The following is a 13,858-nucleotide window of genomic DNA, read 5'->3' on the forward strand; positions in this document are numbered from 1 at the left end:
GCAAGGGGGATTCGTTCAGTCTGGGAATGGCATCTGCCTATATGGAGCACCTCTTTGGAAATGGGTCAATCCATGACAGGGATGGGCTCACCTGACTATTTGGGTTTCCCTCAGTTTTTCATTTTTCCACCAGTCTTCAGTTCTCCATATTTCCGTATCAATTTGCATTTTTTTAAGTCCTCGTGAATTTCTCCCTACATATACCTTTTTTTTTACAAAACAATTTCCCCTAAAAAAAATACATTTTAATAAATTGTATTCATCAACATATGCATTTTACCCTAATATATACATTTGGGGGGGGCTGGAAAACTATGTTGCAAAATTCAGAGAAGCACGAATTTTGTATTTTCCATTCTATTAAACTGATAAGAACAGATACTACACTTGATCTTAGCCAAAAGGCCGAGAAGTGATGTGTTTTCCATTCTAATATTGAATCAGTAGTTGCAAATTGTTGCTGTTGTTGTTACCCACTCTTCCTATCAAAGAAGTCCAAGGCAGTAAGCAACAAACAATTAAAACATATTTTTTTAAAAAATAATTGGGAAAGATCTTGACTTAAAAGGCTTGTCTTCAGTAGGCACTAAACAGACAACAGTGATGGTGCCTGTCTAATATTCAATAGAAGGCATTCCAAAGGTGCCACAGTGCTACAGACCTAATTCCTACACTGTGTGGAGCAGACCTCCTGATAAGATGCAAGGGGCCCTCAGCGGCAGAGCAGTGATGGATCATCATCATATATTTATTTATACTCCATTTTTTCCTCTGACAGGGACTCAAAGCAGCTTACAGATAAAAATGAGAACAGCTTAAATATACAATCAGGATGTATTGGGGTGAGACAATCCTTCAGCTATTGGGCAAGTATTCAGATGAATTAGGCAGGTCCTCCGTTAAGTGTGAACTGAATCAAATTCCCCCCCCCCCACTTCCATAATCCATATGCACCTTTGCAGAATGAATCTGTGGAAGCAGGAAAGTCAAATAAGACCACATCTGGAGTTTCATTGGTGGGAGTTGCAAGTGGGGAGAGCACAAAAGTGCTCAGCAGTGCCTGATTTATGTATAGGCTAAGAAGGCTGAAGCCTAGGGCCTCTAAATCTAGGGGGCCTTGCCAGCCTGCCCGCTTCCCAGCAGGCAATCTCCCCTCTCCAAAAATTGCAAACCCAAGACTTCATGCAAGGGCAGGGCAACTTAGGCTAGCCAGTGGGGCCCAATTTGAAGAAGTGGGGCCCAACTTTAGGTTTTTTGTTTTGGTTTTTTGTAGGGCCCCAGTTCGCAGCCAAAGTGTGCAAAATCATAGAGATATAAATAAAACCCATCTAGATTGCTCTGGTGTGGGAGGCCCCTTAGGAGCAGCACGCAGGGCCCAATTTGGCCAAATTGCTCCAATTGCGTTAAGATCAGATCAGACTGGACAAGCCCTGCACCTTCTAGGTCCCTGGTGTCACTATTCAGAGTACAGACTCAAGGACTTGTTATGGAAATAAAGGGGGGCACTTATTGGAAATCATTTCTGTCACCTCTCCCCCCCAACCCCTGGGATGATGAATCCAGCCACCTTTTATTCACAGTCGCATAAGCACTACACTACAGCATGGCCATAAACCTGTACATTCAACCACTGAAATACACACCGAATATGTAGCAATGAAGATTTATGTTATTGCATTATGAATGAACACTGTGTTTTATTAATGGACTCTGTGTTTTTTAAATTACCTAAGAGCCACCAACAGGGAGCTCTAGAATCTGACAACTAACCAATCGGGTACTACCAAACAGTGACCCCTATTGCTGAAAGCAGGTAACCAGCAGGAAACGCTTCAGCTCAGCCTTTGCACTGTTGACTGAGCACCCCCTGCTGTGCAGATAATGGAGAAAGCTTTAAAAATGCTTTTGCAGTTAATCAGAACTATCCAGCAATATCAAGTTATAGGAAAACTAGTGTTATTAACAGTAATCCTTCTAGTTGGTTAATTGGTTCGGCAACTTCCATGCACATGACGTGTGATGCTAATTATTTTCCCGAAGAGTTAAATGATAACTAATCAGAGGCAGCTGCAGTTGCAAATGGCAACAAAATATCTGTGAAAGGAAGAGGAGCAAATTTCCTCAAGTGTGTTGCAGGCAGAAATACTGTTTGTAATGAAGTGAGAGCAGTAGTTTACTTGCTTGAATTAACAAATAATAAAGTTTTGAGAATTTAAATTCTAGATTAAAACTGATTACTTAATTCAGAAGGAGATTGTAACAAAAACAGTGGAGCATAATTTGAATAGTAGAGTGCCTGGTATCTGGTGGGCAGACCAAAGCACTCGTTAGGAGAGCTATGAGATTCAGATGAGGGTCAGGTGAGGGTCAAATGCCTTGTCAATCCCAGCAGGTAAATAAGAAGCCTGCAGCGAAGGCAACAATGGGAGTGATTCCCTATATGGGTGAGTGCATGACTTAGAGCTAGGTTTGTGGCCGAGGCAGGTAAAGCATCCCTCCACTTATGCAGAGGTTAAGGCCCAGACCTTATTTTAAGAATAACATTACAAGTTCATTTTCCTAAGAAATGATGCTTATTCCACAAAATGTCCTTTAGAAGAGAAATTGTGAATTACAGAATTTTAAATCCCCATCATCATCCTTGGCTTCACTCAATTTTGTTTATAACATTCTTCCATTTTCTTCTAGTTGTGAGGGGGAGGGGGAGGGGCCTCACAAGTGGAGTAGCCTAAGGCCTCTCTTCATCTAAATCTGGCCCTGGTGCTCAGGTTCTGTTTTTAAGCCATAGGTATCTGGCTGGCCCTGTGAGAATAGCATCCCTGGTCACCCAATGGTCAATCTAACCCAGCTGCCACTAGATCTACAGGTCTTAGGGATAGATCAGTGCCAGACAGCTGCTGCACAAGATCCTTTAACTGGCACTTAGCATCTAGGACCAGCATAAGAACATAATGACTCCATCTAGTCCAGAATTCTCTTCTCCCAGTGATTACCAGATGCCTGTGAGAAGCCCACAAGGAGGCTATGGGCACAACAGCATCTTCCACTTATGATCCCCTGCATCTGGCATTCAGAGACATGTTGTCTCCAGTACTGGAAGTAATATACAGCCATCATGACAAGCAGCCATTGAGAGTCTTGACCTCCGTGAATTTCAGAACCCCAATCATGGCAAATTATCCAGTAAGCCACCCGTCCCTGGTCTTAAGTTCTACTCTAAGGCATTCAGAAATTTAAGGACATCCTGAACACACTTATCCTACTCCCTGTGGATCGTTGGTATCCTTTGTCCAGCTCCGACTCAAGGAAGGGAGCAACGTCCATAACCTTGGAATGACTCTCCTTAAATCGGAAGCCACAACTCAAGGGACATTTTATCAGTGTGGCTGGGCCCAGCCGGCCTTGTTATCCAGTCTCAGAAATGCTGCTTAAGCCCCCCTCTGTATTCATCTCATAATCAAGCATATGATTCCTTCAGCAATGCATCTGAGCTGAAACATTACCCAAGTTGTAGTACGGAAAGGCATAAACTGGTCCGTCAACTCTTGTCTCTTTTTCTTTTCACTGTTCAAAGAGGGATCTGTCTGTTGCTACCTTAAAATCTTAGCAAAACACACATCTGGTAACTGCCCCTTCTCTTCTCTCCCCCCCCTTCATGTTTCCACTGGTTTTTCAGACTTCCTCTTGCGGTGATTTGGAGACTGCGCATCTGGATTTCTTAAACATACAAAGGAATTGCTGGAGCAAGCAAAAGCAGAGAGAGCCCTGAGGAAAGTTAAGATGTGTTGATAAGCAGCTGATGGGACCTTGCAACTCAAGACACTGACAGTGCCAAGCTCTTTACGAAGACAGGGCTTCAGGGAAATAATACGAATCGAAGCAAAATGAAGATGCACATCTCCTTCAGCTTTGCTGGTTGCATGCTTAAAATCCTGTTGATCCACATCTCCATTTTTCACCCAGCCTCAGCCCCACCACCACCAACTTTGAGGCTTTCAGAAGACGTACCAGGCAGAGAACTGATCCCATCACCCATCATAAAGTTTCCAGGGGACATTTCTCCAAAAACTGACAAAGAACTGGCATTGGTAAGTATGTGTTTGTTTGTTTGTTTGTCCCACACCCCCCCCCACACACTTATTTCCCTTTGAATAATATTTTGCAATGTCTGTCTTGCTAATTCTCTGATTCTCTGTAACCCAAATGCTGCTGCTTTCCATCTCTGAGGTTCCTGGGTGGGGAATAGGAGCTGGCAAAATTATCAGCTTTCAAAATGTTGAAGCAAGCTGTTTCCCCTCATAAAACTTTTAAAGTCAGGCCAGAAGTCTGCATTTGTGAATGGCTGCCCTCTGCCTCTGCAAACAAAGTTCATCAAATTGCTGAAGATTTAACAGGGGGAGGGGGGTGGCAGAATTGTATATAAAGTAAACAGAGGTGTTTTTTAGAAAAATTGTTTATGAAGCATAGCTTAAGTATAGCCTGAAAGACAATTACTGTACACAGGTGGCTTTGTTTTTTAGCAGATATAATGACTAGTCTCGACCAAGATCTGCTTGAAGCAGTAACTGCCCCTTGAAGCTATTCTCAAACTATGTTCTATCACCATTTCTGAAGCTGCACTGAAAAAGTTTCGGAGGATGTCTGCTCTTAGACATTATAGCTAGTTACAGATTTATTTTGTCTGTGTTTATTTGATCTGTCATAAAAACCAACCTTATAGAAATGAAGATTTTAGGAAGAAGGGAACCATGACATGTGCAATGCAATCTGATGCATTTAACTGAATTGTGCTCCATGGTGCTTACTCACAAGTAGATATAGTATCACAGCCTAACAGGGTAACCCTATAGATGTTTACATGGAAGGAATCCCATTGATCTCAGTGGGGCTTACACCCTAGTACTTAAATGTATCTTAGGCTGCAAGTCAGAGTGGTGCAGTGGTTAGAATGTCAAAATAGGACATGGGAAACCAGGGTTCAAATCCACACTTGGTCATGAAGCTCATTGGGGCAGTTGCTGCCTCTTAGCCTAACCTATCTCATAGGGTTGCTGTTGGGAGAAACAACACCTGGAGCTCCTTGGAGAAAAGATGGAATAGAAATGCAATCAACCCATCTTTACAAGGGTGTAAGCCCCACTGAGCATAATGGGATTTCCTCCTGAGACAGCATGCAAAGGTCTGTGCAGTTAGGGCAGGAATAGCCAATGTGGTACCATCCAGATGTTGCTGATCTCCCACCTCATCTTTCACTATTGACCATGCTGGCTAAGGCTGATGGGTATTGGGACCCATCTGTACCATACATTTAAATAACTATCCTACCACTTTAAAGAGTCAAATATTTTCAGGCTCTAGACTGGCCCCACCTAGCCAGGCTGGTAACTGAGCTGTGCTAAGGAAAGGTCAGCATAAGGGCTTCCTGTTCAGGCTGGGATCTTGTCCAAGCAACAGGCTGTCTTCACCCTGGTGTGTTTCTGTGAATCCTTTGGCTCCGATTTCCCGGCTGTCCTTCAGGCTCCTCAAAATGCTGGGTCGATTTGGGCTGCCTGAGCCCAAGCCCAGACACCATCACCACACAAATTGGCTTGAGTTGGTTTGGTATTCAGGCATTGGCTAAATCTGGTGCACAGCCCTACCACATTCCCTTGTGAGCAGCCTTCCAGGAGCCACATGCTAGGGTCAAGGAAGATCAGGGGCAAAAGTGAGTAGTGCAATCAATGTGACTCTTACCTTCATACAGCTCAGTACATTCCAGCCATGCAAAAGTCAGTGTTTGCTACACCCACCCACATCACCTCTCCATCCAGGCATGATCATGCAATTCAAGCCAGGCTAAAGCACTGGAGGAAACTAAAGAGCACTGCTGTTGAGGGGTGTGACTTTGGGCATGGCTGTCCCATCCTTGAGGAAGATGCCCCAGGACATAGAATATGCAGGCACCCACCCCTTGTCACTTCCAGGGCCCAACAAAATTGTGCGGAAGCCTCTGGGAGATCTTGTGTGGCTCTCTTGTGATCTTCCTGGAACCTGCAACCTCACAACCCTGGTAAGTGAGGCTTTGGCAGGGATGGCAAGCAGGGGTTCACAGGGCAGCACCTTCCCATTTCTCCTCAGGCTGTGAAATGGGAGGTGCTACCACTGGCTTTGGGAGAGGATACAGCTTAAGGAGAGCCCTGGAGTTGGTAGCCAACACTGTCTCCTGTGAAAGTGAGTTCCATAGTTTAATCATGCACTGCGTGAAGAAATGCTTTCTTTGGGTAAGGAAGTACTGTTGTTGAGCTATGGGCCCATCCAGACTGGGGATTGTTGTTTTTTGCAGATGTATTCTACAATATGTCATTGACACACTAAAAGTGCATCAGTGGGGGGATTTATACTAGGTAGCCCACACACATCATTTTGCTTTATTTGTTGTTCTGCAATGTTTCCCTATTGTCGCCATCTGGTGGGACACACTTGCATGCTAGTGCAACTAAATTGGGATGAAACCACAACAACCCTAGTAACAGGATTTCAGTAGGAAGTTATAGGGCCGGGGAGAGAGGGGGTTTATTGGTTTGTTTTCTACTTGTTCTTATTTGTATTATATATCTTGTGGGGGTTTTTCTTGTATTTTTATGTTGTGAATCCCCTTGAGATTCACTGATAAAGGGCGGTATACAAATTTAATAAATAATAACAATAATAATAATATAGGATATGCAGTGATCATAAGTGAAGCAGCATGTCCATGGCAAAACTTTTGCAGACACAAATGATATTGAGAGCAGGACCATGTATAATTACCCCATAAGCACCAATCATCATGGTGATGACCAAAGTGTATCTGGACGAACCCTACATAACTCAATGTTGGCTGGAGTTGCTGGGAGTTGCAGTCCAAAACATTTGCGAGGCAATTTGCAAGGCATCCAGGTGGAGAAGTCTGGTGGAAAGCACAAAACCGGAGCTTAGTGTTTGGGAGATGGCTTTGGTAGTGCAACACAACAGAGTTTTTTTGGACAAGTCTGGAATGTGAATCCCATAGCAAGTAGCTGTCTATTTGTTTAAGGAAGGAAGCATCTGGAGGGGACCACATCGATTGCTTCTGGCTTACGTTATAAAGCCAAGAAAAACATTACTGGGAGGTGGGCAGGGAGTAACACTGTTTTTCTGGCAACTGTTTGAAAAACAGAAGAATCCAGCCAGGCAAGCTTCCCCCCTCCTTCCCCTGGCGAATTGGCATGGCAACTCTAATCCCACCCACACTGTGATTAGAGGACTGATATTATCAGTGACTCGAATAAGGTGCAGAAAAGGACAGACAAAATGTGCAGAGGGATGGGACACCTTCTGTACTTGGAGAAGCTAACAGCACAATCCTATACAGGTCTACTCAGAAGGACGTCTGAGTATAGGGAAGGGCTGTAGCTCAGTGGCAGAGCATCTGCTCTGCATGCAGAAAGTCTCCAGTTCAATCTCTGGCATCTCCAGGCAGGGATGGGAGAGACTGCCTGCCTGGAACTCTGGGGAGCTGATGCCACTCCATGTAGACAATACTGAGCTGGACTGACCAATGGTCTGACTCAGGACTCAGCTATACAGCTGCAAATAAAATGTTTTAAGTGTGTTGTAAAGTGCTTTATACAAATGTGACACTAGATGGCGATGCTGAGCTATGACAAATTCAATATATTTTCAAAATGTTTTTTAAAGCATTTTCACAGCATTTTTAATACAGTGGTACCTCGGGTTACATACGCTTCAGGTTACATACGTTTCAGGTTACAGACTCCGCTAACCCAGAAATATTACCTCGGGTTAAGAACTTTGTTTCAGGACTTCCGGAGGCGGCGCAAAACCGTGATGGCGGACCTCTTCGAGCTCTGAAGAGGGGCACCGCAGAAAAGGGTTGCTCGCGACGGCGCAGCGGCAACCCATCAAGATAAACCACGGGCAGAGTGAGTCCGTGGCCGTGGGACCCGGCGGGCACCTGGAGCGACCCCGAAATCACAAAAGGAACCCCGTAAGGGGCTCCGGAGTGAAGGAGGGGGAGCGGTGCTGTGGGTTCATCGCTCTTTCTGCGGAGGCGAAGCCGCGCGGCTGTCACGGATGAGCGCTGACCTTTCTTCCAAGAAACATCGGGCTGAAACATCAAACCCGTGAGTAAGGACCTAAGATTCTACAAATCAAATCGGAAAATTTGGCTAAAAACGGGAGACGAGAAAGAGGAAGTCCGTCTTCCGACACTGCTTTCAAGATCAAAGCAGACGGTCTAAAGAGCGGAAAGCGCTGTGAACAGGGAAGCTTTGAAGCTTTAAATCGGGACTTTCGTGCACATTTGAATTTTACTTTTAAAGAATAAATACAGCATAAAATTGACCTGGAGCGGACACCCCAAGGGCAAGGGAAGACTCTAACCCCAAATTCCCGGGTGGCCGGGTAAAGTTGTTTAAACTGCGGAACTGTTGCAAGCTTCCAGATACTTTTGTAACTGGATAGTGTAATTTTGAGCTCACCTAGCTGAAGTGGATACAATTGCAGGCACCTTGCTGGAACTTTGTTATATGTTTAAAAGGGCTCTGCAGGACCTTTCTTTTAGCGTGCTGGAACTAATTTGCTTTTAAAATTGTTTTTAAAGTTGGAACAAAGAGACTTTAATGGCGGAAAGTTACCTTCTTCTTACTAAAACTTTGGTGGCACTCCCCCTAGAGGACATTGGGAATATAGAGGCCTGGGAAAGTTTCTCTGTTTACCTTCTCTCAATAGACTGTTTTTAATTCTGGACTTGCCTTTCCCATGGGATTACAACACTTGACCTTGAACGTTGACTGATGAGTGGCACAGGAAAGACAAGAGCAGCCAAAGCTAAGGAAGCTAAGGAGAAAGAGAAAGCAAAAAAGCAAGCACAGCTTTTGCAAACAACTTTAACTCAGGGACGTAGATTATCAGTTCCAGCTGTGCTTGCGACACAAAAAGTAGAAACCGAAAAGCCTGAAAAATCTGAAGAGGAAGATATGGCAGCAGGAGGAGCTGAGGCAGTACTGAAACAAGTTTTGGAACAATTGTCAGCAATAAATCAAAAAATTGATAACCAATCAACAAAAATTGACCAAGCAACATCCTCGATCCAGAAATTGACAGATCAGGTTTCCCAACATACCCAAGCAATTGAAAAATTGCAAGGAGCAACAGAAGAGAATCGTAAACTGGCAGGGGAAGCCGTTCAAATTGCAACATCAGCTAAAAAAGAAGTCGAGGAAGTTAAAGCGGAAGTCAAGCCTCTTCATAAACAGATAGGGGACCAACAAACCTATCTCTCGTTGGTGGAATTGAAAAATCGCGAGACCAACCTCAGACTAAGGGCAGTCCCAGAAATTGAACAAGAAGATTTGAAAGGACTTTTGACAACAGAGTTTACAAAGTTCTGGGACTTAAAAGAAGAAATTGATTTCAAAATTGTATCGGCTTTTCGGTTGGGAAGATTAGTAAGAAAAGATAGATCCAGAGACTGCTTAATAGCTTTGAGATCAAGGGAGGAGAGAGACAAAATACTAGGCCTACACTTCAAAAACTCAATTGTGATACAAGAGAAAAGGGTGGAAATTTACCGAGATATTCCTAAACAGTTATTGGACTTGAGAGCCACCTACTCAGATTTGGCTAAGTTGCTGAGACTCAACACAATTCCATACAGGTGGGAGTTCCCACAAGGGCTATCATTCACTTACAAACAGAAGAAGGTTAAAATAAGATCACCAGAGGACTTACAAAAGTTCCAGCACGATCACGGAGAAGACCTCCAAAAAGAAGCAGCAGCTAATTGGCCTATACCCAACCCAGGTGGAGCAATACCTGCACCTTCGGAACCAGAGGAGAAAGAAGATACACCGCTCTAGGTGTAGCAGAATAGTTCAGGATGTCTCTGCGGCTACTCAGTTGGAATATAAATGGCGGAAATTCCCCGGAGAAAAGAAGGAGGTTATTTCACATATTGAAGAAAGAACAATTGGACATTATTTGCCTACAAGAAACCCATGTGACCAGGCTCCACAGGAAGGTTTTGGTAAATAAAAGATTAGGCCAAGAATTTATTTCGTCTGACAAAGTAAAGAAAAGAGGAGTGGTGATCTACGCTAAGGAGAGCCTGATACCCAAATTTCTATTTAAGGATGAACAAGGAAGAATTTTGGCAATTGAAATTCAAACCCAAGGAGAAAAAATATTGATATTAGGAATTTATGCCCCAAATGACGGGAAATCAGAATTTTTCAAGAAGCTGCATGAGACGTTGCTGGACTATCTGGATTATGCTAACATCATAATGATGGGAGATATGAATGGAGTGGTGTCTACACATATGGATAAGTCTTACAACCAAAACTTAACATCAGACGGCAGACTGCCCAAAACTTTTTTCGAACTGACTGACAATCTGGATTTGATCGACATATGGAGGACAAAGAACCCCCTAGGTAAAGAAGGAACTTTTTTCTCTGAGGCCCACCTGTCTTGGTCAAGGATCGACCAAATCTGGACCTCCAGGGGGCTGGCACCCAAGACTAAAAAGGTGGAAATCTGCCCAAAAACATGCTCCGACCACAACGCCTTGAAAATAGAACTTAGATTAACTCAACCCGGTTCCTTCAGATGGAGAATGAATGACACACTACTAAGAGATCAAGAGATTGTGAAAAAGGCCCAAAAAACATTAAAGGACTATTTTGAGATAAATCTGAATACTACAGTTGAAAAAAGAACGATCTGGGACGCAAGCAAAGCTTTTATGAGAGGGTTTCTGATACAACAGAATTCAATCAAGAAAAAACTCTGGAACGGAAAGAAGGACAAAATATTGGAGAAAATACACCAAGGAGAAAAAAAACTGAGAACCAAACCAAAGTCCAAGGAGGTGCTGAGAGAAATTAAATTCCACCAAGCAGAATACTCAAAATTGATTAATCAGGAGATTGAATGGAAAATAAAACAGATGAAGCAAAGATCTTTTGAATCAGCAAATAAATGTGGAAAGCTGCTAGCTTGGCAGCTGAAAAAAAGACAAAAGCTAAACACGATAACAAATCTAGAGATTGATGGAAGGATCGTACAGAAACCAGAAGAAATTAGGAGGTGCTTCCACAGATACTTCAAAGAACTGTATGCACAGGGGCCCCAGAAAGAATCAGAGATAGATCAATTTTTAAAGATAAATGGACTATCAAAAATAACTCAAGATAAAAGATCAATCTTGAACTCTACAATAACCTCACAGGAAATTGAAGGTGCCATTCAGAATATGCAACTAGGCAAATCTCCAGGCCCGGATGGACTTACCTCCAAATATTACAAGGTTCTGAAGGACTATTTGATACAACCTTTGTTGGAGGTATGTAACCAGATTATGGATGGGAAGAGGGCACCAGAAACGTGGAAAGAAACCTTCATCACATTGATACCTAAGTCAGAATCTGAAAAGACTCAGCTTAAAAACTACCGTCCCATCTCACTCCTAAATGTGGATTACAAAATATTTGCAGACATTTTGGCAAATAGACTTAAAAAAGTCTTAAATGAAGTAATTCATAAAGACCAAGCTGGCTTTCTCCCTGGTAGACATTTATATGAGAACACTAGAAACATCATTGACATTTTAGAACTTTTGCAGACTAACAGGAACACAAGGGCGGTGTTAATCTTTATTGATGCGGAGAAAGCATTTGACAACATATCTTGGATGTTTATGAAGAAGAACTTGGAAGGGATGGGAGTGGGACGGGGGTTTGAGAATGGATTACATGCAATCTATTCAGAACAAAAAGCTAAATTAATAGTGAACAATGTGGTGACGGAGGAATTTAAAATTGAAAAAGGGACACGACAAGGGTGCCCTCTATCCCCTCTGTTATTTATTTCAGTCCTGGAGGTGCTATTGAATATGATCAGAGAGGACCGGTTGGTACAAGGGATAGAGGTCGGAGTGAAACAATATAAACTGAAAGCCTTTGCAGATGACCTAGTTTTGACACTGCAGGAGCCAGAATCCAGTACAAAAAGAGTTCTCGAACTTATATCTGAATTTGGTCGGGTGGCGGGATTTAGGTTGAATAAACAAAAAACTAAGGTTCTGACCAAAAATTTAACAATTACAGAAACAGAGGGGTTTCAGAGAGAAACAGAACTGAATGTGGTTAAAAAAGTGAAATACCTTGGGATCTATTTGTCCTCCAAGAATTTGAATTTATTTAAGGATAATTATGAGAAATGTTGGTTGGAAGTTAAAAAGGATTTAGAAATTTGGTCAAGATTGAAACTTTCCTTGTTGGGAAGAATTGCAGCTATAAAAATGAATGTGTTGCCGAAAATGTTATTTTTGTTTCAAACCTTACAGATCGTGGACAGAGTGGATTGCTTTGGAAAATGGCAGAAGGATATATCTAGATTTATCTGGCAGGGCAAAAAGCCCCGAATAAAGTTTAAAATATTAACAGATTCGAAAGAAAGAGGGGGGTTTGCCCTGCCGGACTTGAGGTTGTATTATGAAGCTGCAGCCTTCTGCTGGCTGAAAGATTGGTTTTTGTTGGAAAACACCGATGTCCTAGATCTGGAAGGTTTTAATAATGCTTTTGGATGGCACGCATACCTATGGTACGACAAGGTTAAAGCACATAAATTGTTTAAAAGCCACATTGTCAGAAAAGCAATTTTTGCAGTCTGGATGAAATATAAAGACTTACTAGAGAGTAAAACTCCGAGGTGGCTATCACCAGTGGAGGCCAAGGCCCGAAAAAGACCCAATATGGAGGCCTATTGGCCGAAATATTGGGAATTGACTGAAAAAATTGGAGACAATTGGAAGTTGCAGAGCCAGGACAAACTAAAAAATAAGGTGCGAGATTGGCTACATTATGCTCAAATTCAAGAGGTTTTCAAAATGGACAAAAAAGTTGGTTTCCAGGTGGAAAAGTCGAAACTAGAGACAGAACTGTTAGAACCAAAGACAAAGCTGTTATCTAGAATGTATAACTTGCTGCTTATGTGGAATTTACAGGATGAGACAGTTAAATCTGCTATGATTAAATGGGCACAGGATGTTGGACACAACATTATGTTTGAAGACTGGGAAAGGTTATGGAACACCGGAATGAAATTCACGGCCAGTACGGCCTTGAAGGAAAACATTATGAAAATGATATACCGGTGGTACATGACCCCAGTCAAGTTAGCTAAGATACATCACCTGTCTGACAATAAATGTTGGAAGTGTAAGGAAGCAGAGGGGACTTTCTTTCACCTCTGGTGGACATGCCCAAAGGTTAAGGCTTTCTGGGAAATGATTTACAATGAGTTGAAAAAGGTATTTAGGTATACCTTTCCCAAGAAACCAGAGGCCTTCCTGTTGGGCATGGTAGACCAGAAAGTGTTAAAGAAGGACAGAACTTTGTTTATGTATGCTAGTACAGCAGCAAGAATACTCATCGCAAAGAACTGGAAGACACAAGATTTACCCACGCTGGAGGAATGGCAGATGCAGTTGATGGACTACATGGAGATAGCTGAACTGACCGGCAGAATCCGAGATTTGGATGTAGAAACAATTGAGGTGGACTGGAAAAAGTTTAAAGACTACTTGCAAAAGTATTACAAACTGTATGAATCTTAAGACGGTGCATGATTTGGAGATGATACGCTTTAGCAATTATGATTAAGTAAATAGTAAACTAAGTGATAAAAGAGAAAAGGAGATAATATGAAATTGAACATGTTACGTTTATTTTAAAGGTATAAAAATTGTGACATAATACATTGAATATAGATACATAACATGTAAAAGTTACAATAAGGTATGACATAAGGTAACAAATTGCTGACATTGTTA

General features: G+C 42.4%; 1 protein-coding gene and 1 non-coding gene across 2 annotated transcripts in view; one reads left to right on the forward strand and one right to left on the reverse strand.

Moving 5' to 3' along the window:
• Positions 1-231: 231 nt before the first annotated feature.
• Positions 232-417, reverse strand: LOC128420419 (U2 spliceosomal RNA). The gene has a single exon (XR_008332025.1). It is a non-coding gene; the product is annotated as a U2 spliceosomal RNA (small nuclear RNA).
• A 3,247-nt stretch (positions 418-3,664) lies between these two features.
• Positions 3,665-13,858, forward strand: part of MMP2 (matrix metallopeptidase 2) — a 36,763-nt gene continuing 26,569 nt past the window's right edge. The window contains exon 1 of the mRNA XM_053400114.1: positions 3,665-4,088. Within this exon, the coding sequence (XP_053256089.1) occupies positions 3,885-4,088 (204 nt within the window). The 5' untranslated portion in view covers positions 3,665-3,884. The remainder of the gene's footprint in view (positions 4,089-13,858) is intronic.

The sequence above is a fragment of the Podarcis raffonei genome, chromosome 8 (genome assembly GCF_027172205.1).
Source record: "Podarcis raffonei isolate rPodRaf1 chromosome 8, rPodRaf1.pri, whole genome shotgun sequence".
NCBI classification, from domain to species: Eukaryota; Metazoa; Chordata; class Lepidosauria; order Squamata; family Lacertidae; genus Podarcis; species Podarcis raffonei.